We start from the raw sequence: 23865 nt of genomic DNA, 5'->3' as shown, positions 1-23865 counted from the left end.
TCTTATAAATTACTTTAATACTAATGAAATATAGTTATACTGCTAGATGCAGCATAGTGTCATGGGAAGATCAGAGATCTACAGTTGGATAGACTTGGGTTTGAATTTCAGCTCTGCCAACGAGTTGTGTAATTTGCAATGAGTTATTAAAAATCTGCCACTCAGTTTTCTCACCTATAAAATCAGAATCATATCATTTGTTTCAGAAGGATATGAGGATTAAATGAAATCACAGAAACATGCTTGATGCAATGCCTGGCTCACAGTGTTTGACCAATTAATAAGATATATTTTGTTAGCTACATTTCATTACCATCAAAAAGATTTACTCCAATTGCGTTCATTAAACTGCCAAAAGATAATCATGACTCGTGGAAACTATGGGATAAGAAAGAGATGATAAAGCAGGTGTGTGGCCACATGGCTTATTAGAAACAGTAACTCAAAGGGGCTCTGTTATATTAGAAAAATAAAGATCTTCCTCAACTTACAATGGGGTTACATCTTGGTAAACCCCTCGTAAATTGAAAATATAAGTCAAAAATGCATTTAATACACCTACGCTACCAAATATCATAGCTTAGCCTAGACTACCTTGCACATTCTCAGAACACTTACATTAGCCTACAGTTGGGCAACATCAGCTAACACAAAGTCTCTTTTATAATAAAGAGTTGAATATCTCATGTAATTTATTGACTATTGTACTGAAAGTGAAAAACAGAATGTTTGTATGGGTACAGAATGGTTGTATGTGTATAGTTTTTTTACCCTCGTGATCACGTGGCTGACTGGGAGCTGAGGCTCACTGACACTGCCCAGCATCATGAGAGAGTGTGGCACTGAATATTGCTACCCTGGGAAAAGATCAGGATTCAAAATTGGAAATATGATTTCTACTGAAAGTGTATCACTTTCACACCACTGTAAAGTCGAAAAATTGTAAGTCAAACCCTCGTAAGTCTGAGACTGTCTGTACCAGTTTTAGGACACAGAGATAGAACTGGCTCAGAGTTTACAACTCTTGTTATTACAAACTCTAGAATATATTGGGGGAAAATCACCTAATCAGTCTTTGCAAGCAAACACTTTCTTTGATATAATAAACCACTTCAGAATTGCATTTAACATAATCCATATTACACCTTCCTTACGCCAGAGCCTCAACTTGGGTCTCAAGAAAAATGTTTTACATTTTAAAAAACTGAACTAGCATACTGAAAGTCTTAGGAATGGTTTAAATATCTATCTTGTATAAAACATTGGTGTAAAAATATTAACTGAAGACTTAAATCTGTCATAGGGAAAGGGGAGGAAGAAGAGAAGTATGTTTTGAATGTAATTATCATCTAGACTTTGTGTGTCAGATGACACGTAACATTCATTATCCCATTAGACTAAAGATGGTACTTCTTTTAGATGCAATTTAAACATTTTCATTTCTTTGGTTACCAACAAGGCTGAGAATCTCTCCCCAAGTCAGCTTGTTTGTAACATTTCCCATTTTGTGATCTACATGTTCATCTCCTTTGTGAACTACACGTTCATCCCCTTTGCCCATTTATCTTTTCTTTTAAAATTGTTTTTGAGATAAGATACCTACCACATAGAATGTATCACCTTCACCATCACCAAGTACACAGCTCTGTGGCATTAAGTACATTCACATTGTTCTGCAACCAACACCACCATCCATCTCTAGAACTTCTTCCTCTTTCCAAACTGAAACTTTCTACCCACTGAACACTAACTCCTGTTCTCTCCTGCCCTTATAGATTTCATGGGTGAGTTACTGAACAGCAGAGACATGCAGAGTTCCTCTTTCTTTACTCAGAAACCTGGGAGAATGAAAGGACTGCTGTTGGCTCCCAACTTGGCCCCACCCAAGTCTCCCTCCCACCATTCTTTTCCCCATCTCTATGAATTTGACTACTCTAAAAACCTCATGTGAGTGGCATCATACAGTATGCGTCCTTTGTGACTGGCTCATTTCACTTAGCATTTTCCAGGCCCACTTTGTAGCATGGGTCAGAATTTCCCTTCTTTTTAAAGCTGAATAATATTCTATTGTTTGTATATACTACATTTTGTTAATCCATTCATCCATTGATGGACACTTGGGTTGTTTCCATCTTTTGACTATTGTAAAAAAGTGCTGTCATGAACACGGGTTCCAATTTTCCTACATGCTCACTGACACTTGTTATTTTGTGGGTTTTTTTTTTTTTTTGATAATAGCCATCCTAATAAGCGTGAAGTCAACTTATTTAAAACTTCAGGATTTCTTACTGATTTGTAAGAAATACTACAAAATAAAGAGATTAATTCTTGTTTATCTCTAGCTAATCTCTTCCAGCCTGTTCACCTTTTTATTTAGTTATGCGTTTTATTTACAGAGCAATATTAATCTGGTTACTTGTTACCCATTTTTGATACATTGTCTTTCTTCAGCATGTTGCTGTGATAAGAAATGTTGAAAAGATGATCGCTAATGTTTACACCTAATAGAAGGTTTTCACTGCCTATTTTTTTCTTTTGGTAGTGCTGGTATATGAAAGAGTGTGACAGATAAACTTTCGGGACAACTCTTAAAAGAGTAACTCATTTTATACAGTTGTAATCTTGAATAGATACGTGTGAATTCATTTTTGTGAACTGAATCATACTGGGTAAACTAGGAAGTAAAATAATTCAAGAAAACTCTTTATCTAGGTAAGCAATAATCCATAATTAATGTTTTATTTGCTTAGGACAGGACAGGACTGTAGGTGTAGTATATCTATCACATGGTAGTTAAGCCTGTTCCTTCCCTCTTGATAACCAAATACCTTCCCTTAACTGAAGGTTAATTTTACCTAGTCAAGAATTAACAAAATGGCCACATACATGAGAATGAGAATTCATAAATAGTAATGTTGGAATCCCCCAATTAACTTCTTACGCATACTTGAATTGAATGAACTTTAATTCACTGTGGTCTTATGGTAGGCAGAGTTCTAAGATGATCTGCCATGACCTATATACCTTTGTATAATCCCCATCATTTGAGTGTGACTGGGGACCTGTAATTTGTAACCAATGGAATATGGCAAAGGTGAAGGTATGCTGCAGATGTAATTAAAGTCTCTAATCAGTTGATTTTAAGTTAGTCAAAAGCCTGATGATCCTGAATGGACCTGACCTAATTAGGTGAGACTTTTAAAAGAGCATCTAGAGATCAGAGACTCTCACTGTTGCTAGATTTGAAGAAGTAGGCTGCCATGAATTCTACAGCTGCAGGCAATGAATTCTACCAACAACCGAAGGGAGTTTGGACGCAGGTCCTTCCCTAGTTGACCCTCCAGATGAGAATGCAGTCCACCTGATATCTTGATTTCAGCCATATGAGATGCTGAGCAGAAGCCCTGGCTAAGCTGTGCCTGGACTCCTGATTCCCAGAAACAGACATAGTAATTCTGTGTTGTTTTAAGCTGCTAGATTTGTGGTAATTTGTTATGCAGCACTGGAAAATCACTACAGGTCTCAATGTAGTACAACAATCTAAGAAAAGGTAGTAAGTGTGATATAGTAGCATCATCCCTATCAAGGGCAGGCAGTGGGGCCAAGTTGGGAGCCAACAGCAGTCCTTTCATTCTCCCAGGTTTCTGAGTAAAGAAAGAGGAACTCTGCATGTCTCTGCTGTTCAGTAACTCACCTATGAAATCCATAAGCCTGGGTACTCTTTCTTCGATAGTTTCAGTTCTCAACACAAAAAGGACTGGACAACTTTTTTGTTTTTGTTTTTGTTTTGCGGTACATGGGCCTCTCACTGTTGTGGCCTCTCCCGTTGTGGAGCACAAGCTCCGGACGTGCAGGCTCAGCGGCCATGGTGCACGGGCCCAGCCGCTCCGCGGCATGTGGGATCTTCCCGGACCGGGGCACGAGCCCGTGTCCCCTGCATTGGCAGGTGGACTCTCAACCACTGCGCCACCAGGGAAGCCCTGGACAACTTTGTTGATCCGCTTCAGTCATAAGACATAATCACCATCACTGACCCATAGCCTAAGGCTATCATTGCTTCCTAAATTACATCTGGTTGCATAATAGTTACCATAACAGAACTTTCCTTCTGAATAAACTGAACAGCTCCCCTGGAAAATGTGTCATGAAGATGGAGAAAGGATGCATTGTTGAAGGGGAAACTGTGCAGAAAGATTAAATGGTTCTCCCAAGGTCAAATCAGGAATAGGACTGCAACCTTGGGTTCCTAGGGGAAGTCGAACATTAAACAGAAAGCGGGGAGACTAATCCTCTTTCACTTTTGGAAGCCTGACTGTTAACTTCATCCCACCCCTGACTTTTAACTGCTAGTCCTCAGCATCCTACCAGATTACATACATTTTGACGATAGGAATTAGCAAAATAAAGCTTCAGATATTTTTTAGCTGAATGACTCAGTCAAAATATACGGGCACTCTAGGGAAAATGGTCCAGGTTGGGTCAGTCCAGAGAACTCTGAGAGATACCAGGGGATTTTCAGGTGCTCAAATCATCTAGTTCTATCTCATGCTCACCAGAAAGCAGAGATACTCAGAGAGGTAGGGTGAAATTCATCAGAATAACCCAAGAAGCTTGTTTACAATGGAGATTTTTGGGTGTACCCTGAGATTCTACTTTAGAAGGTTTGGGGTGGGCCTAGGGATCTGCATTTTAACTATCACCCCAAATGAGTCTGATGCAGGTAGGCTCCACTAGCGGAGAGACATCAATTGGATTAGAAATAAGATATCTACATTGGCTATTTGTTTCTCTTTTTTGAATTTTTGAATTTTATTTATTTTTTTATACAGCAGGTTCTTATTAGTTATCCATTTTATACATATTAGTGTATATATGTCAATCCCAATCTCCCAATTCATCACACTACATTGGCTATTTGTACCAGTGTTTTGTGTGCTTGCAAAAATTTCAAAACTCCTTATAAACAAGACAGCATTGCTAATAAGGAAATTGAGGAATAGTGTGGTTAAATAAATTGCCCAATATTTACCATCAACTTGCTGTATGAGCCAAGAACAGGGAAAAAAAAAAAAGCAAAACAAAAGACAATCCTCTGAGGCTTTTCACACCCCCTCTCCCGCCCCATTCCATGTCCTAAGAAAACTCTAGCAGAAAATAACAGAAGGGCCCTTGGACTATGTTGACATTGGCAGCAAAAGCACATCCAGTTATTCAGTCTCAATAAAAGAACATTTTTCAAATCTTTCAAAGCCAGCCACACTAAGGCTATAATGAGTTTACCTCATTTTCATCTATGCAGCCAGAAACACTCAAGGAGGGCAGGTCTGAACTGGTCTTTGGGAAATCATGCTGGCATCAATATAAAGAAGATTTAAAAGCCCTCCAGACATCTGGTGTGACTTAATAGATCTCTTGGTGCCTTCTGGATTCTTTAAATGTTAACCAGAAGGTCACATGCTCAACCCTCTTTTCTTTCCTATAGATAGACAAGTCAATTATCCAAATCCAATGAGCCCAAAGAATCACAATTACATCTAAAATTTCATCAATCAATTAACTGATTAATGTATTTCTGTGTGTGTGTATTTATTAATTTACTCTCCATTTCCTCAGAGTGATTTTTCGTAGCTTATAAGGACTCAAAATATGAGGCGAAGAAGAAATTACAATCAGGATTTTAAAGAGAGAGAGAGAGAGTGAGAGGTGAAAAGCATGGGCCTCATTTTATCTGGCAGATATAGCCCGAGAAATAAAATGTATGTAAATTGAATAAATTTTTAAAATTTGCATTATCATTTATAATGTGTTTTATCAGTACTCTCTTTCTTTTTGATTGGCAGTGGTGCCTAACCCTAATTTGTTTCCTTACTCCTATTCCCACCTTTTCATTAAGTAATTAATCAATCAAAACCAAATACTTGATTCACTGATTCACTTTTTTATAAAGCAGAAACTAACACACCATTGTAAAGCAATTATACTCCAATAAAGATGTTAAAAAAAATACTTAAAAGCATTCTGGAAAATTCCTAAGGGATACTAGAGCTTATCACTTTTTAATGTCATGATTTCTTTGGAAGTGTGAGCATTCCTGACCGAGTTTACCTGTCAGGTCCAAATTTTCCTCATCTGAGACAGGGCCTATAGGCTTCCCCACAGGGGAATCAGGTGCTCCCGCAGTCCTGTCGGCAGGGAAGGCTGGAGGGAGGAGCACAGTTGGCCTGGAGCTGGGCTATGAGGTAGGCAAAGAGGGACTCTCTTTGGGCTCTCAGGGTCCCCTAATTCAGGGCCCACTGAGTGTTCAGGTAGCACCCAAGCACTTTCACCTGCAGACCCTCTTTTATTATGTCCTCCATTGAAGACCCCATATTTTGAAAGCTTGTCATTCCTATACAAAGTGCCCTGATGCACAAAAATTAATTTTTCAACTTACATTTCATTTATTCCTTCATTCATTGAACAAATACGTACTGAGGTCATACTGCATGCCAGACATTGAGCTGTCCACTGGTAGATGAGGATGAATAGTTTGCTCTCTGCCCACAAGAAGTTTGCACTCTGACAGCAAAATATGCAGGCAAATGGGACCCACTAAAGGCTATGCAGTCTGTGCTCTGTACTAGGGGAACTGGCTGGGGCCAGTAGGCAACTGTAATCCAGCCTACCTTTGGCTCTGCTCACCAACCCATAATCCCTAGCTCAGGGCTGCATTTCTCCAGAAAATTGTAAGAAACCTTTGTCTAATCCAAAAAATTCATATGGGCTCTCAGTGGCCCTGCACACAATGAGTTACAAGTCTGCTCTGCAGAGTCAGGAAAGGCTTTCCAGAGGACACTATCTGTGCCAAGCCTCGAAGGATTTATAGGTGTGTAGGGTTTGTCTGCATCGGCAACAAGAAGGACGTTCCCAGCAGACTGCCCGGAAGTGTGAGGAAGCATTGCATCACCAGGAAACCTGAGAACTACAAGTGCTTGAGTGACAGGAGCCAAGGCTGGACGTGAAGCCAGAGAGGGAGGTAGGGTCACATCAGGAAGCGAGGTGTGCTCATGCAGAGATCTTTCCCATTTATTCCACGCATTAAAGGGAGCTAGGGACTGGGCGTGGAGCTTGATATGGCACAGGTGCCATTAAACACACCAGGGAACAGAGGAAATGGGCACGGTAGGTGATGAATTCGGAGCTGGTAATCAACATGAGAAATACAAAGTTACCAATCGCACGGAGTGATAAATTCAATGGACGTAATTCAGTGATTGTTTTGTTAGTCTAGATAGATTTACTAACACAAATAAAGGTATAACTTTTGTTATGATTTTAAAAAAATATTCATAATTTCTTTATGATCCCAATTAATACTTTCTTAGACCATGAGATTTAGGGCAGGAATTCTCACTAAGACTAGTTCACAAATATCTGGGTGACCCGTGGTGGCGCAGCACAACCCCGACCCTCACCAGGTGTTCGATAAATGTGAATCAATGGAAAGGAATTCTATGGCACTTACCACGCCCACTACTCATGTGTCATATACCACTTGGTGGCAGTGATGTTGGTTATCTATTCATTTAAATATCTATTACTTCCTTCTCTCTGTTTTAAAGTCCACATGGACAGAGATCAATTTATGTCTCCCATAAAGTTTTGCATATAATAAATGCATAATGAGTACCTAAAGGCTTGTTGGAGGAATTAGATTTACTAACTAATTAATATCTTATTCTAAAGTCTCATTAGGTTGTCTTGGTTAAAATGCATCTGGATCTATAAATACAATGTGGAATGTTCCCACAGAGGGAATTCCTGCACGGGGGATAATTAACAGAAGAAAGTCTTCAAACTATGCCTGGTAATCAGGTCACTTCTCACCTGTGGATGCCCCCTGGGAACAGGTGAACAGTACATACTTTTCAAATGTAAGAATTTAAACCCAATAGAAGAAAACCCAGTAAGGAACTGTTCCAGAATGAGAACTCTTAGAAGCCCAAACAAAATATAAATACCCTGGGTGGACGCAGCACATTTCTTGAACACCTAAAGACTGTAAAATGTCATGCCAGCTCTGAAGGCTAGGGATTAGGGCCAACAGTCAAAATAGCTGAACTTATTGAATAATGTGTCAGGCATCATTTTAAGCACTTTGTATATGTTATCTCACTTAATCTTCAAAACAACTTCGTAATGTAATTATCAGTACCAATCCCTATTGTTCAGATGAGGGCATAAAGATACAGAAGCGATTTTGGCATATCTTGTCTGGAGTGGTCCAGAGTCAGACCTGAAGTTTAAGAAGCCACTAAAAATATTGAGTACCAATTATGCATTACGACTCAGCACGAGGGGCAAAACCACACTCAATTCAAACAAGGTCCTTGTTCTCACGGGGTTAGATCCTAGAGGGGGAGATAGACAGTCAACAAGTAAACCAATCACTAAACACAATGACTGAACCGAAATAAGTCCTATAAAGGAATTAAGGTATGACAGAGTGGCAGGTACACTGTGGGCAGAAGCCTGGAGGGCCTTTCCGAGCACTGAGCTGAGTCCTTAGGGATGAGAAAGCCAGCCACGTGCAGAACCAGCAGAAAAGAGTTTGGGCAGCAATTTCCAGAGTCTTGAGGCAGAGTTAAGTTTGGCACATTTCCTCAAGAAGGAGGCTGGTGGCTGTAGCTGGCGGGGGGAGAGTGTATGTGTTGAGGTTAGAAGAGTAGGCCAGAGCAGGCCACAAGGACTACCACCTGGTAGTCCTTGGCAAGGAGTACGGATTTTACTCTAAGGCACTGGAGGGGATGATGAGCAGGGGAGGGAGGTGATCTGGAGATTTCAGAAGCTCACTCTGGTTGCTGACCACAGAATGAACTACAGGATGTACGAAGAGAAGCAGGTGTGTAGCCAGCAGGCTGTGGCAGTAGCCCCAGGGGAGAGGGGCTGGTGTAGTGGACTAGGGTGGTGGAAGGAGATGAGCCCAAACTAGTTTTTGGTCTTGAGGCCAAAGAGAAGGGGATCACCATTCCTTAACAGCTGTAATGTTTGTCACTCACAAACACACACTTTATGATTTATAGTTGTTGTGACTTGGACGACTCTATTCTGTTGGCAGCAGCAATGCAAACTACTTTCATTCCATTCAGTAATTACAAATTATTTCAGCAGTATTTTACATTCATCACTGGAGTCCTTTTTCAGGCAAAGTATGTTTTACGATCATCTTACCCACTTCCCAAAGTAAAGACCAATCCAAAAGGTACAGCATATTTAAGGATTTTTAATAGGGTAATATTCCTAGTCATCACTGGTATATTTTCATTAGCATGTGCTGAACCAATGGCAGAATACAGTAAAACCTTAAAATATTATTATAAGAGATTTGAGTAAGTGGAAAGAAAGGGAAAGGGTGGAAGAGGGCCTTGTATCAGAGATTAAATGATGGAGCAGACTGCCGTGGGACCAGCAGGTGGTGGGGAACTGGGAGACCAAGGGGGGACGTCCCAAGGCAGGCACAATATGGAAAAGTGGTGGTGTCACCAAGCGATCCTCCCAGTGTCCATCGCTTGTTCTGGATTTTTTTTTAATTAAAGAAAGTGACACCAGCTCCTCAGTTACTTTCCAATTTCCAAGCTGATAGCTCCAGTAGACAGCTCCTCTGTACTAGAGGAGGAAAAGCTGAATTATTGATAACATTGTAAAGCAGTATTTAATGACATGGAAAGTTATTCATGATTAGTGATATGTGATAAACAAAAAGCAGGTCATAAACAGTATAGGCGCTATGATTGTATTTTGTTTTTAAATGTGTGTCTTGTGTGTGTTATGTCTGTAGAAATGAGTGGAGGCATGTTTAGAGATTATCTCAGTAGTGGACTTTATATATATATATATGTATACATGTATATTTTTATTATATACACACATATATTATTGTATTATATGTATTATATACACAAATATTAAAAAATTTAAACTTCTTGGCATTTTTTGTGAAATATTTTCTTTACATAAGAATAAAAAGCAGAGTTTTAAAAATGAAAATAATGTCTAGCAATATAGGGGTAGGGGAGTGAGAGGTACAAACTATTATGTATAAGAGAAGCTATAAGGATGCATTGTACAACACTGGGAAATAGCCAATATTTTATAACAACTATAAATGGAGTGTAACTTTTAAAAATTGTGAATACTATATTGTACACCTGTAACATATACTATTGTATATCTACTGTACTTTAATTAAAACAATTTTTAATGAAAAATGTCTCATCTTTGAAAAATAGCTTTATCTTTTTAAATTCTATTCCACTGGAAAAGCTGTCTCCCTGAAACATTTCATAATTAACTCTTGCTTCTTATTTTTTAATTTGGGTCAGCATTTCATTTGTAATAATCTCCAGATGCAGCCATTGTCAAAAATGAATGTTTCCTCCCTTTGGCAAAACCAACGCTCCCCCATCACGACTGCGGCTCTCCAACTCCTCTGTCCCATCATCCTACTTGGCAAGAACCTCTGAGATGAACACATAAAGTCTATACCACCCTTGGAGAGAGGATTTGACCTGCATTTTCCTGCTGGCATGTTAGCAGCCTGTTTTTCGGAATGTTTAAGAGCAACTGCAGTAAAGTGAATTTACAGTCTCCTAAGTCCATCAGAGCACAAGGGACCGGAAATCTACAGAAATGCAAAATATAGAGCTAACTACCAACCATGAAGCAGAGGAAGTACAGTTATGTGTTCAGGCTAGAAGCCTCCACAGAGATACCCGTCTGCCTCCATCATTATTTATCATCTGGTCTCCAGTTACTTTATTACCACAAGACAGAAAAAAAAGAGCCATGGATTCAACTTGTACTGGCTTCAGAGACAACCCTATATACTTTAATACACTTCTTGGCCCACATTGTGAGTAGTGCTATTCACTACTACCGCAGTGTGGGACTAGGAAATCTGAGAAAAGAATGAGACTCACATTTGCTTTCTTGAAAGGTTTAAAGGCCTTCAATCATCCGTTTCTAGAAAGACTAAGATGCCCTCCCTTCTGCGGGTACTACCTGCCCTCATCCTTTATAGCCACTTCCAAGTCTCCAGGGTACAGCCTCCCATGCCTGACACGAGATGATGCCAGACCTCTTAGGGAATACACTTTTTAAGTAAGAACAACATTCAACCATTTTGTCTCCAGTGTGTACAAATGTCACATTTTAAATGTTAAACATCATCTTGCTAATAAGAAAAAAGAAATACATTGGGGATGACCAGCTTGAGACAGACCAGTCCTTTAGTTCTGCAACTCAAACCTAGCCGGAAAGATGGCTTCAGTGTATCTGTTCTGACGGTGGGAAAAAATGGACTCAGTCATATAAAACCATCTTTTTAGACCACAGCCAATCTTACAGATCTTTTTCACACTTAAGTAACACCCCACATTTCATAAAGGGTGATGACAACGTTATCAGTAAAGAAATCACTTCTGGGCTTCCCTGGTGGTGCAGTGGTTGAGAGTCCGCCTGCCGATGCAGGGGACGCGGGTTCGTGCCCCAGTCTGGGAGGATCCCACATGCCGCAGAGCGGCTGGGCCCGTGAGCCATAGCCGCTGAGCCTGCGCATCCGGAGCCTGTGTTCTGCAGCGGGAGAGGCCACAGCAGTGGGAGGCCCATGTACTGCAAAAAAAAAAAAAACCCAAACAACAACAACAAAAAACCCAAACAAACAAACAAACAAAAAGAAATCACTTCTGATAAAACTATATGGTCATGCACTGAAGTTCTCCTTTTGTGTTTTTCCTCCAAATGTACTTTTTTTGTGGAGCACATTTTAATAGTTTCAGCAGTATGGTGGCTCACAGAAGATTCACAATAAAAGGTTTAAAAGAACAAAGAGAACACACTGTCCCTAAGAACTTTCATACACATTATCTCACTCACTTGTCGCAAATACTCTTTGAGCATGGCATCGTTATTCCTACTCTTCAGAGGTGGATCAAGGCTCTTAGGATCACATTGCTAGTGTATCACAGGGCTTAGGTCTGCATTCATGCCTCCTAACAAGGCTCTATAAATTGATGAACTGTGAATTAGAATAGCCAAGTAGCTCTTTCTTCCTGCTGGACCTAAAAAGTCAGGGCTTGTTAGAGACAAGGTATGAAAATGGTCTGCTTGCCTAATGTGCCTCATATCATCTTTATGTATGGCTATTTTATAATCTAGGTAGAGCTAGGAATCTAGAACCTAGAGCCTTAGGTCATAATGCAGAAAGGAAGAAACAACAACGCCTGTTGCTCAACCGTATGTATGCAACAATGTGAAGAAACCCACCATTTATGATGACTCAGCACACGAACTTCCTGGAGCTCCAGGCGGAAGCAGACAAGTGAATATGGCCCGACCCCCAAGATTCTTCAGCAACCTGTTGGTGCTACTTATTGCTCCACTAAACCTAATATACCACCCCTTCCCTGGCCATTTAAAGATGGAGAAATGGAGGCCCAGAGACCAAGTGATCTTCTAGGTCCCAGAGTTAGCTGGTGGCAGAGGTGGGCAAGAACCCAGGTGGTCTAACTCCCAACCCTGTGCTCTTTCCAATATGCTACAGTCTGACATATATTACAGACAATGGTGACAGAAATCATAATGGCAGCCACCATCGACTGGATGCTTACTCAGGGCAAGGGTCAGTAGTAAATGTTTTATATGAACGATTTCCCTTAATCTTCAGAATTACTAACCTACAAGGTAGATGAGGAAACAGAGGCTGAGAACAATTAGGCAACATCTCCAAGAGCCCACTGTGGGCAAGTAACAGAACTGGGATAGAGTCCAGTCTCTCTGAAGCTTAAGTTTGTTGTTTATACCAAATTGCCTTTCTCTGCTCATCAGGTTTGGTGAAAATTACAGTGATTAAACATGAACAGCTGATATATCTGCCTATGGTTACAGTTTATTCCGTCTACTTTACATAAGCAAGTCTTTACAAAAACAGATTTCAAGAGGAAGAACACAATTCATCTGTCCTTTCCTGCCTCTTTAATGCTAATCCTTGAGTTTCTCAGAAAAGTGAAAGGTCCTACTCAGATACTGTAAATCTGCTTTTGAGTTGCAAATTTGGTCTGAGGGGAAAAAAGCGTGATTCAGACATAAACAAAATAAAGTACTTCTTTAAATAATGAAATTAAAGTCTCTTACATTTGGAACACCAGGTAAGCCAGCTAATTACTTAGGTGTTTGGATGCAGTGCCTCTGTTCACAGACTGACACGCACCCAAAGCGACTGAAGAGGCTCAGGCAGCCCTGAGCTTGCTCTATTCATTGCTCTCTGTATCTGTATTTTCAGCATGCTTTTTTTCACATGTTGATGCTTAGAACGTTATTCTTAAGAACCAGTGTTGTGCAATTGCTAAGAAGACAGTCTTGTTAACAGGTTTCTCAAAGTCACTTGTAAAGTTGTCCCTTGGTATCCCCAGGGCATTGGTTCCAGGGCTCCCTCAGGGAATACCAAAATCTCGGATGCTCAAATATAAAATGGCATGTTATTTGAATATAATTTATGCACATCCTCCTGTATACTTTAAATCATCTCTAGATTGCTTGAAATACCTAATACAATGTAAATGTATGTAAATAGTTGCCATAACATAGCAAAATTCAAGTTTTGCTTTTTGGAACTTTCTGGAACACCCTCCCCACCCCCCACCCAGTATGCGGGCCTCTCACTGTTGTGGCCTCTCCCGTTGCGGAGCACAGGCTCCGGACGCGCAGGCTCAGCGGCCATGGCTCGCAGGCTCAGCAGCCATGGCTCATGGGCTCAGCCGCTCTGCGGCATGTGGGATCTTCCAGGACTGGGTCACGAACCCGTGTCCCCTACATCGGCAGGCGGACTCTCAACCACTGCACCACCAGGGAAGCCCTCTAGAAATTTTTTTAAAAAATATTTTTGACCTGTAATTGGTTGAATCTGTGGTTGGTTGAATCCGCGGATACAGAGGGCTGACTGTACTTAAACAAACTCAGGATAACATCTTGAGGAAACTAATATCATCACTTGGGAAGATTTAACCTCCCCAGATTGCAATTTCATTATTAGTAAAATGAGAGGCAATCCTTTTTACCTCAAAAATTCAATATATTACTGCTGACTAGATAAAGGAGTTCTGAAACCAACTGTTCTCTACTCCTCTTTTGTTCATTTGCTCCCTCCTTTTCTTTTGCTTCAGCTCCAGTTTGCTCCATTCCCCACAAAACACTTTTTTTTTTTACTCACAAAGACTGCCTTACTAGTCTCTTACATTTATTAGTAGCAGCAGAAAAGCAAATTTTTCCACTCCAAGGAAATGTATCATCTTATTACAAATGAGAGTACAATGCAGAGAGCATTCCCAGGGAGGTAAGGCATGTATGATAGAGACTGAAGAGGCACAAAGCACAATTACATGATTTAATATTCCTTAGAAACCACAATGGTCATTTTTAGTGAAGGGATTCTAAATAGTTACCAATGATAAAACTAGAGCTTCTGGAAACGTAAATTAGAGCCACAATCATAAGAAGCCACAAGTATGATGACCAATGTTGCTTTTCCTGTTGCTAACAAGTGCTTTGGTTCTGTTGCGTTTTGTATTTTAAGATATGTACGTATGAATATACGCTATTGATACTATGTATAAAATAGATAACTAATGAGAATCTACTGTATAGCACAGGGAACTCTACTCAGTGCTCTGTGGTGGCCTAAATGGGAAGGAAATCCAGAAAAGAGGGAATATATGTATACGTATAGCTGATTCACTTTGCTGTACAGTAGAAAGTAACACAATATTGTAAAGCAACTACACTCCAATAAAAATAAAAAAAGATATGTATGTATGTATTCCAAGTATGACCAGGAAGACCTTTTTTCCTTCATTTAAAAAGGTAATCTGAGGTAAATTCATTCTAAAAGTTTTTTCCACTCTCCCAAACTTTCAGCATAAAAATGGTAATAAATCTATATATATATATATATACACTAAAGGTCCTACCTAGAACACTGTATTGACAGTAAAGAAATATCTTCTACTTTACCTGGGAAGAGCGGTGATTTTCCCCCATTTCTCCACACAGAATCTTCTTGGGCCGTTACTCCCTCGGAGAGAAGCAAATCCTTCATAGGGAATGCTGGATGTGCCTGTAACAAACTATCAACCCAAGAAAACAGAAGGAGAAGGTGAAGCCAAGAGACAGGCTCCAGGCAAGGTTGACATCATTCATGTGCAGAGGTGCTGGGGAAGAGCAGCCTGCTGCTCACTGGTGGAAAAGCTCAAAAGATAAAACTTTATAGACATAGAATAGCTGTAACACGAGAATTCTGACAAAGAGCTGGAGAATATCAAGGAAGGACAGAACATTATAAAGAGAAAGGGGATGCGGAGGATTTGTAGAAGATACAGCGTCCTGTACAGCTGACCAGCTTAGAAGCTCAAACCATGTATACTTCTCATTCGAGATTAATAAAGTGGGCGTATCGATGAACCTAAGTCAACTTAGCATTAGTCCCTGATCGAACTGAGGTGAATGAAAAACAAAAAGAACTTCTAGTCCTGCAAATTTGAGACCCAGATCTGTGATCCAAGGGAGCCAAGATCCGGCCTACTGGTAAGGCTTTGCCTGAGTGACCAAAAGGCTTCCTCATGTCTGATATTTCTTTAGCTGCAACCAACCAGCAATTGCCCTGTATAACTATAAACACCACAAGAAAATGAGTTAGTTTTCCCAGTATTCTTAAACTTCAATATTATCTCAAATTTGTGGAACGTTAGATGGAAGAAAAGAGAGGACTCTTTATCAAGGAACTGGGTCACTTCTTAAGGGACTGAAGATTATCTCCTTCAGTTGCCAGGGATGCTGGCCTGCAGAGTACCCAGGGACCTCTTGTGGAAGGGATCCAACTGCTGTAAAGGCAGACGCTGTTGCTGGGATTCTTGGATGGGAGTTGGTACTTCCTCACAACTCTAATGACATGCTGGGACTAGGTTGGGGATGTTCTGCATAGTGATGCAGTCAGGAGAGTCTGAAGACAGTATATCCCGAAAATGTAGATAAACCTAAATATATTTACTGAGTATACTTAGCAGTTATTAAAAATTTGCAATTCCAAAAATAACTATATTAATGCATTAAAAAGATGAACTAATGGCATCTTACCTGTAACAACCTTAGTCGTTGTTCATTGTTGAATCTTTCCACTGCAGCCCAGAACCACCGAATTACAATATGATTGTCATGATAGCCTATCAAAGCAATCATGAAAGCCCGTGTTACTTTGAGTTTTCTATCTTAAGTCACCACAACACTGGCAAGTCGACAAAAGACCCCCAGACATAAATCATCATCTTGGATTCATTAAAGGTTATTTATAATTTAAGACCAAGGAATTACACTGTAAATGTGATCACATGAGTGTCAGAAGTTAAACAAAACACTAAATGAAACCAAGAAACCTCTGTTTCCATTTAGTGGTCACTAAATGAAGCTAGCGGAGGGAAGAAAACAAATGAGTTATTTTAACCATACCGTTTCTGAAAAATATAACTGCTGTTACTGGAAATGTTTAACCCTTTTGGTCATTTATTTAAGAAATAATTTTCTAGCGCTGCTATGCCAAGCAGTGTCCTAAGTTTGGGGGACAATGGCAAAGGAAATAGTCCCTCACAGGGCTTCTGGTAAAGGAGAGACATAAATCAAATAATTACTCAAATCAATATATAATTGCAAACCATTTTAAAACTATATATTATGTTCATATTTTAAAAGCAAATTACTTTTTATTAATAAAAAGGGAAAATAAGTTTATTACTTTAACTCCTTCAACAAATAAATCTCAATCATCAACCTAAATGTTACTTTTATTCCATACTTTACTAGAATTTAATAAAATGTCAAAAGTATCATCCCACAGGTGGATTGAGGAAGTAACTGTGGATTCTAAAACCTTCTGCCGAGAAAAATTAAGTTCAGAGAGAAGGTTGACGAGGATTAAGGCACAGTTAGTGATTCAAACCAATTAGCTGACATATTCAATGTATAGAGAGCTACTCTAATTCTGAGTCAGCAGCAGTTAAGTCCTAAATAGAAGGTAGGTAGAAACCATTTTCATTCAAATTTTTCCTCACGTGTTTCCGTGGCTGTAGGATTTGGGGAGAATCTTGCCTTACTGTTTACCATTTGATCAGCGATGCCCTTGGAGAAGAAAGGGATCCAAATGAAGCGTAAATACAACTAGACTGGACACGGAGATGCATCGGCTCCTTGTCCTGCCTTTGGCAAAGACCAGCTGTTTGGTGCTGAGCAAATACTTTTCTAATCTATAAAATAAGTGCGTTGGCTCTTTATAGCTTTAAAGTTTTCTGACCCTTTGAATCAGCCCTTTTATGCCTCTCCTTTGCTGTCTGTGCCAAACCATTTGGAGAAGGAAGAGGAGTGAAAATGTCTCATCCTATTCTCTATAAACAGCTGCCCTGTGAACATATGGCAAATGGCAGCAAAGCCGCCCCTTCATTCAGTGCCAAGTAGCTGGGTTAGCAAACATGGCAGCTGGGCATGTCGCCATTTTCCTGCCCCCTCCCCCCAGCCCTCTCCTCTCAAGGATTTCACTTGATAAGACTGACAATAACCATAGAAATAGGGACTCGATTAGTCATATACAGTGAATAAAAGTCTATACTGTGTAAATACAAAACTGGCTGACTTGATGAATGGCATTGCTATTAGAATCTCCTGGGGTTTGGGGACGGGGGGGGGGGGGGGAAGGAATGAGCTAATAGCATTTATGGTAAGATGTAAGTTATGTAGCATGTTGGAGAAACTGTGTTCTAGTTAGTGAAAATAGTTAACAAAGTTATAATAGCCAAGGTCATATTTGGATTATACACGGGGCCAATTGGAAAAGAGTTATTACAGCAACTGGACTTCAGAAATAGCAGCAATGGACACTGCAGTTTAATATCGTCTTTCAGAGAAAATGGACGGGCAAGGCCAGCCCAGGGCAACAGTGATGGGCTGGAAGAGCCAAGCAGAGGCCAAAACAAAAGCAACTGAGCCAACGTTAAGGTATTTTTTTGTACTCCAAACTTTTTAATTGTTGTTTTTTTTTAAATCTCTGTTTCAATTTACAGATAACTGGAGAACTGCTCAGCTCTCATTTTAGTCTAAGTGATTAATTCAGTGACTTAAAGATTGTATTCTTCACTCTCCAAGTTCAGAACCACTGCTAACCTCTTACATTCTGAGTTCAAAAACAAAAACCAACCGTCATTTGTCACGACTTTCTGAACACTTTATAACACTACAATAAATTTCAGAAAATGTATTCTTTCTTTGATTAAAAGTATTGAATGAAACTTTAACTCTGGGTTAGCATCAGGTCCCTTTCCATGCGTCTTGATTCAGCAAATGTCACAGGCTTTGATGCCAATTACTAATTGAAAATTTGTATTGATCTACAGAAGTGCCAGTCCTAAAACTTCCCATTTGGTGACGTGTGTAGTTTTTAACTAACCTTACAGCAGTTTCCTTTTCAGTTGAACTTAATGCTTGAATTTTAGAAGGGCTTGTTCAAGAAACTTGAAATCTGAGAACCATATCTTACTCCATTCACGTGTTCCAACTGTGAATTACAACTGGTAAGCAGTTCAAGTGAAATGTAGAAAAACTGTGTTTGTTCATTAAGAAGCTCAGAGGGTATGCCTCTTCAGGTTTGAGAATGAAGGCAGAATAGGTGGAGTTTGACCAGCTGGATATGAGCTCCCTGGTGCTTCACTAACACCACCATAAAACCATTAATTGATGTTCCTATGGCCACATTTCTTCACTAACAATTAAGAGTTATGACATCCTTAGATGGTGTGTAAACAGCTCTCCTTCCACTTGACAGATGAGGTAGCTAGGGAAAGAAGGGCATGCACCTTGCCCAAGGTCTCAAAGGAGACTGCATCAGACCTATGATTAGAGTGCAAGTGCCTCTGTCTGTCCTGGATCCAGGCCAACGTGCCAAACCGCTTGCTTCCCTCTAATCTGAAACTTTAAATCCAGCCATCTATAAGTCAAATTTCACCTCCTCTATATTCTGTGTTGTTCCTCCAATCACTTAGGTCTATTTCAGCTGTGCCTGCGATGACCAGTTCTAGTTCTCTCGCATCAAAAACAGATACCAGCCTGGCATCCACGACCTGTGGAATAAAAAGAATATAGGACATGGCTTAAGAACCTGGAGAAGCCTCAGCTATAATTAAGCCTCATCAGAAAAGGAGGGCACAGGGAGTGTTGGGAATACTATGGATGTATTCTGTGGAGGCACTTTAAAACATGTAAAGCTCTCTATAAATATATTTTTAGTACAAGGTTGATGAGGTTTTCAACAGAATTTTTGTTTTATAATTGGTCACTGATTAATCCAGTTTTTTTTTCTCTCTGGGAGAAGATCTAGTGCTCCAGTCACTTTCACAGTTTATTTTTATTTTAGCTATGGCTTTTTCACAGAAGAAGTCATATGGAATACTTGTTACAACTCATTCTGACCCTCAGATACAATCATTTCACATATCAGCCATGAAATCTGATTATACATATCTAAGCATGAGTAAAATGCGTGACTTAAATGTTATTAGTGGTCATTAAATCCTCAAACGCTATTTGAATGCAGGTCATTTTATTTCAGTGATTTCTTGTAACAGGGCAATAAGCTTTTTTTGTGTTCTTAAAACATACAGGAAACATTGTTGAAGTGTTTGAACTGAAATAGCAACGGTAAATATACCAAAGAGAAATGGAAATATTGCACACATATGAAGTACAGTGAAGTGGACCAAGGTATTGCTGACATCAGACTGAGAACCCCACTCCTGCTGATTGTCTTTACCTCATAAAAGCCACGCACTAAGCTCTCTGTTTGCTGCACGACACCCCTCTCAATCCTCCATTTCACCATCCTCTCGATGTACTCCTTCTTATTCTTCTCGGTGACTGGGATGTTAGCACCCCCTGGTTTTAATTCTCGTTCGGTAATCTGCGATTAAAAAACAAAAGGACTGACCATAAAGCAATACTCTTGATGTTGTAAGACCACTGGTACCAATGAGCTGGAATCAGTCAGCTACCTGTCTCTGCCCTGGCCCGGGTACATCCCACAAGCAGGGTGTGTGGCACCAGCACAGAGCCCAGGCACCCACTGATGCTCAGGGAAAGCTAAGTAATGAGCAGACGTCTGAGAGCCTCAGTGGTTGAAAATATATGTGTTGCGGGGCTTCCCTGGTGGCGCAGTGGTTGAGAGTCCGCCTGCTGATGCAGGGGACGTGGGTTCGTGCCCCGGTCTAGGAAGATCCCACATGCCGCGGAGCGGCTGGTTCTATGAGCCATGGCCGCTGAGCCTGCGCATCCGGAGCCTGTGCTCTGCAACGGCAGAGGCCACAACAGTGAGAGGCCCGCATATCGCAAAAAATATATATATATGTGTTGCAAGGTTAAGCTTTAAATTCTGACTAAACAAGTAAGTCTTTTAAATGGAAACAAAAGGGCTCCAGATTCTGTCCCACTGCTATTTGAATGTTTGACAAAAAGACATTTTCACAAATTCCTTTAGGATTCACAATCAACTACATATAGAAAGCCAATATTTAGGTAAACGTTTACCTTAAGGAAGCAGAATTACATTCAAGCGAATGTTAAACTGAGAACTTCTTTTCCAAAATATGAAATTCAGGAGACCAGCCAAGTATTAATGTTTAACTAAGAATATTAATTATGAATTAGCATATAATTTCTGAAAATCTTTTGACCAACTCTTCTACCAACTTTTTAAAAAAACAATATGTTTCCAAACCTTCACCAAAATATTGTTTACTTTCCCTCAGCTTCAAAACAATCCGTTTCAGTTGTTAAACATGAATGAGAGTTAAGTACAAGGGCCAATTAAATAATTTAATATTCAACTCTGGGGTAGCATGGATATTTAAAAACTGTATTTGGTACAAGGCACATTCTAATATCTTATGAGGATATTTTAGTTGGAAATAAAAAGATTGTTTACAACATACAAATAGTGCAGTCTACAAATTAGAAAATTTTAATCTGAAGTCGGCATTAGAATAACCTTTATAACCAAGAACATTGTAACTGTACATAAACCTGGGTTTAAACCACCCAACCAACCACAAATAAATAAGCATCTGATCTTAGGCCACTGAATTAATTCTTCACCAACCAATAGCCTTCAATTACCACACTTAGTCACCAGTTATTCACACACACAGACCTGCCCAAAAACTTCTTCGTTCACAGTGAACGTGAGGTCCAGGATGTCATGGATGTCATTGTCTTTCATCCACTGCAGGCTCTGGTGAAATTCTTCATCAAGGTATTCTAGATCACTCAGGTCACAGAGACTAAGATGATAAACAGATAGAAAAAAAAAAAAATGTAGTCATGGCTATTAGCAAAAACCCAGAGTTGTGAGGAAAGAAACTAAGAAATAATGACAAGAACAAGATCAACTAAAACAGGCAGTGATTTCTGGAATGTTCTTCGTCAAAGTTAGTAACCAAACCAGTGAAATAATTCAGAAATTTGACATAAAATTGAAAAATTCTGATATATAAAATGCCTTAGGAATCACTCAGTTTGTTTTGTCTTTTAAGACACAGAACTGGAGGTGCAAAGAGTGGCTGTCATTTGCACAGTCACCCACGATTAATGCCAGAGCTGGAAATGGAACTCGAGTTGACAACTTGGGTTCAGTATTCTTTGGCTATGTTATACAATCTTAAATTATCATTCTCCTAATTAGAAATTCTTCGTATGTTTCTATACTGTACTTTAACTTTTTTTTAAAAGACTAGATTCTGTGATCCACATTCACATACGTCCCTTTTTTCTGCATGGTTCTTATTCTTTCTGTGATTCTGAAAACTGAAAGCTACAGAATTGCTCTACAATTATAATGGTTTTCTAAGAGAAGATCTACATGAGGTGGAGTTACTATTATATGACCCTGTTGTAAGATGGTAGCAATTGATTTGCTTTAGTTGTCTTGAAACTTCCTCCCATCAGTCCAATTTCAAAGACCATTTTGTTTAGTTCAGTCTACACATGTATTAGGCATCAAGTATGTGCCAAGTATCTTAATAGCTACTTGATAAACAGTTACTGCCCTCAAGGAGCTAATGGTCTAGTGGGAGAGACAGGGACACAAATAGATAAGTTAACGTAAGGTGATAAGTGATAGCCTAGGGTGGGTAACACTTATTATTAGTGCACTTCTTTATATGTACATTACACTTCAGTTAAAAAAAAAAAAAGATAAGGTAGATATAGGGACCTCCCACAGCAAACATGCAAAGCATTTACTTTGACCTGGAGATTTAGAAGAAGCCGTTTGGAGCAGATGATACCTATATTAAAGTTTGCAGGATGTTTCAAGCTAGAGAGGTAAAGGGGAATGGATGAAAAGGAGAAGAAAGGGAAAAAGAAAGACAGGAGAAGAAGACAACCTGAACAAAGCACAAGGGATGGAGTATACAGATGTTCCAAGCATACTGGCAGCACCAGAGAGTTAACCACAAGACAGAATGTCTAGAGAATGAGTCTGGAAAGGTAGCTGGGAGCAGGTCTGAACGTCATTCTAAGGAGCTTGGTGATTCAGAACTACTGAAAGGTTTTAAAACAGGGAATGACATGGTGAGACATGAGATGTGACTTTAAATTGTTCTTCTGGAAGTGGCAGTGTTGAGGATTACTTAAAATTGGGGGGTGGAAACCAATTAATAGATCACTACAGTAATCTGGCCAAAATAAGATAAGGATTTTAATTAGGGCACAGCTATTAGGGTAGAGAAGATGAATTTAAGAATTATTTAGGAGGTGAATGTGGAAATTAATAAATGGTTTTACTGGGTAGTATAAAGAAGTATATCTAAAACAGGATGGCAAATGAACTCAAGTTACAAGACAACTCTGATTCATTGGCAGTCTTGAGGGCCAAAAGTTGAAAAATTCCTGAGGCTACAATGAGTTCAGCAGGAAAAAGTACCTAAATGATTTGTGACCTGTACCATGGGAATGGGGTGGGAGGTGGGGAAGAGAAGAAATTGTGCTGTGTATTCACCATCCCTGTTTGAGGATGACGCCCAATTTCTGACCAGAGTGACTTGAGAATGTTGGCACCTTGATCTGTGACTGGGCATATAAGGGAGAAGGTACATTTTTAGGTCAGGAGAAATTGATGAGTCTAGTTTTAACCATGTTGATTCTGAGGTGCCTGTGAGACATACAAGAGGAGATATTCAGTGGAATGTTGACCGCTTGAGCCTACGACTCAAGGGAGATCATGTCTGTGGGTGCGGATTGGAGAGTAGATGAGACAGGTAAAGAGACAGCCCATGAGAGCACACAGAGAGAGGAAAGCAAGGGGACAAGAATGGAAGCTTCAGGAACATCGAGGTTTAAGGGCAAGTCAGGACATCCACAAAGGAGGCATAAAAGTGAAAGGAGAACCAGGAGAGCAGTGTCACATAGGCCAGTGAAGGAAGAACGCAAGAGAAATGGGTGGTGGGGTTGGGAGGGGTCAACAGTATCAAAAGCAGCAGAATGGTCTATTAAGATAAAGACTAAAAAACATTCTTTAAAAGCTTCCATAGGTTATTGGTGGGAAAAAAAGCCAGGCTAAAATGTGTTGAGGGTGTGTCAACAGTCAGTGTAGACTACTCTTTCAGGAAGCTTAAATGGAAAATGAGAGATAAGGCAATGAAATGGGAAGGTGCAAATGGGCCAGAAGAACCAGAGAGGCAGAAGTCAGTGTCCAGGTGCCCAGGACTTCATCGGTCCATATACCAAAAGGGAGGATGGCAAAGGTCT

The 23865-nt window shown here is 39.9% G+C and overlaps 1 protein-coding gene across 9 annotated transcripts in view; it reads right to left on the bottom strand.

Annotated features, from left to right (window-relative positions):
• The window catches only part of HECW2 (HECT, C2 and WW domain containing E3 ubiquitin protein ligase 2), a 414407-nt gene that overhangs the window by 7483 nt on the left and 383059 nt on the right, over positions 1-23865 (bottom strand). For 7 of the 9 annotated variants that reach the window (XM_027125303.1, XM_027125320.1, XM_027125295.1 and 4 more), the window contains 5 exons: positions 21269-21398; positions 19877-20023; positions 19073-19187; positions 16165-16250; positions 15046-15158 (listed from right to left, as the gene is read on the bottom strand). In XM_027125303.1, the coding sequence (XP_026981104.1) occupies positions 15046-15158; positions 16165-16250; positions 19073-19187; positions 19877-20023; positions 21269-21398 (591 nt within the window). Of the gene's footprint in view, positions 1-9242; positions 9646-14146; positions 14153-15045; positions 15159-16164; positions 16251-19072; positions 19188-19876; positions 20024-21268; positions 21399-23865 lie in introns of those variants that run through there. The other 2 variants (XM_027125331.1, XM_027125328.1) reach the window with 2 other exon arrangements.

Source organism: Aethalodelphis obliquidens, unplaced genomic scaffold, assembly GCF_003676395.1.
Source record: "Aethalodelphis obliquidens isolate GAN/ISIS:26980383/991018 unplaced genomic scaffold, ASM367639v1 scaffold2, whole genome shotgun sequence".
Lineage (NCBI taxonomy): Eukaryota > Metazoa > Chordata > Mammalia > Artiodactyla > Delphinidae > Aethalodelphis > Aethalodelphis obliquidens.
This window is presented reverse-complemented; position numbering and strand designations above follow the sequence as displayed.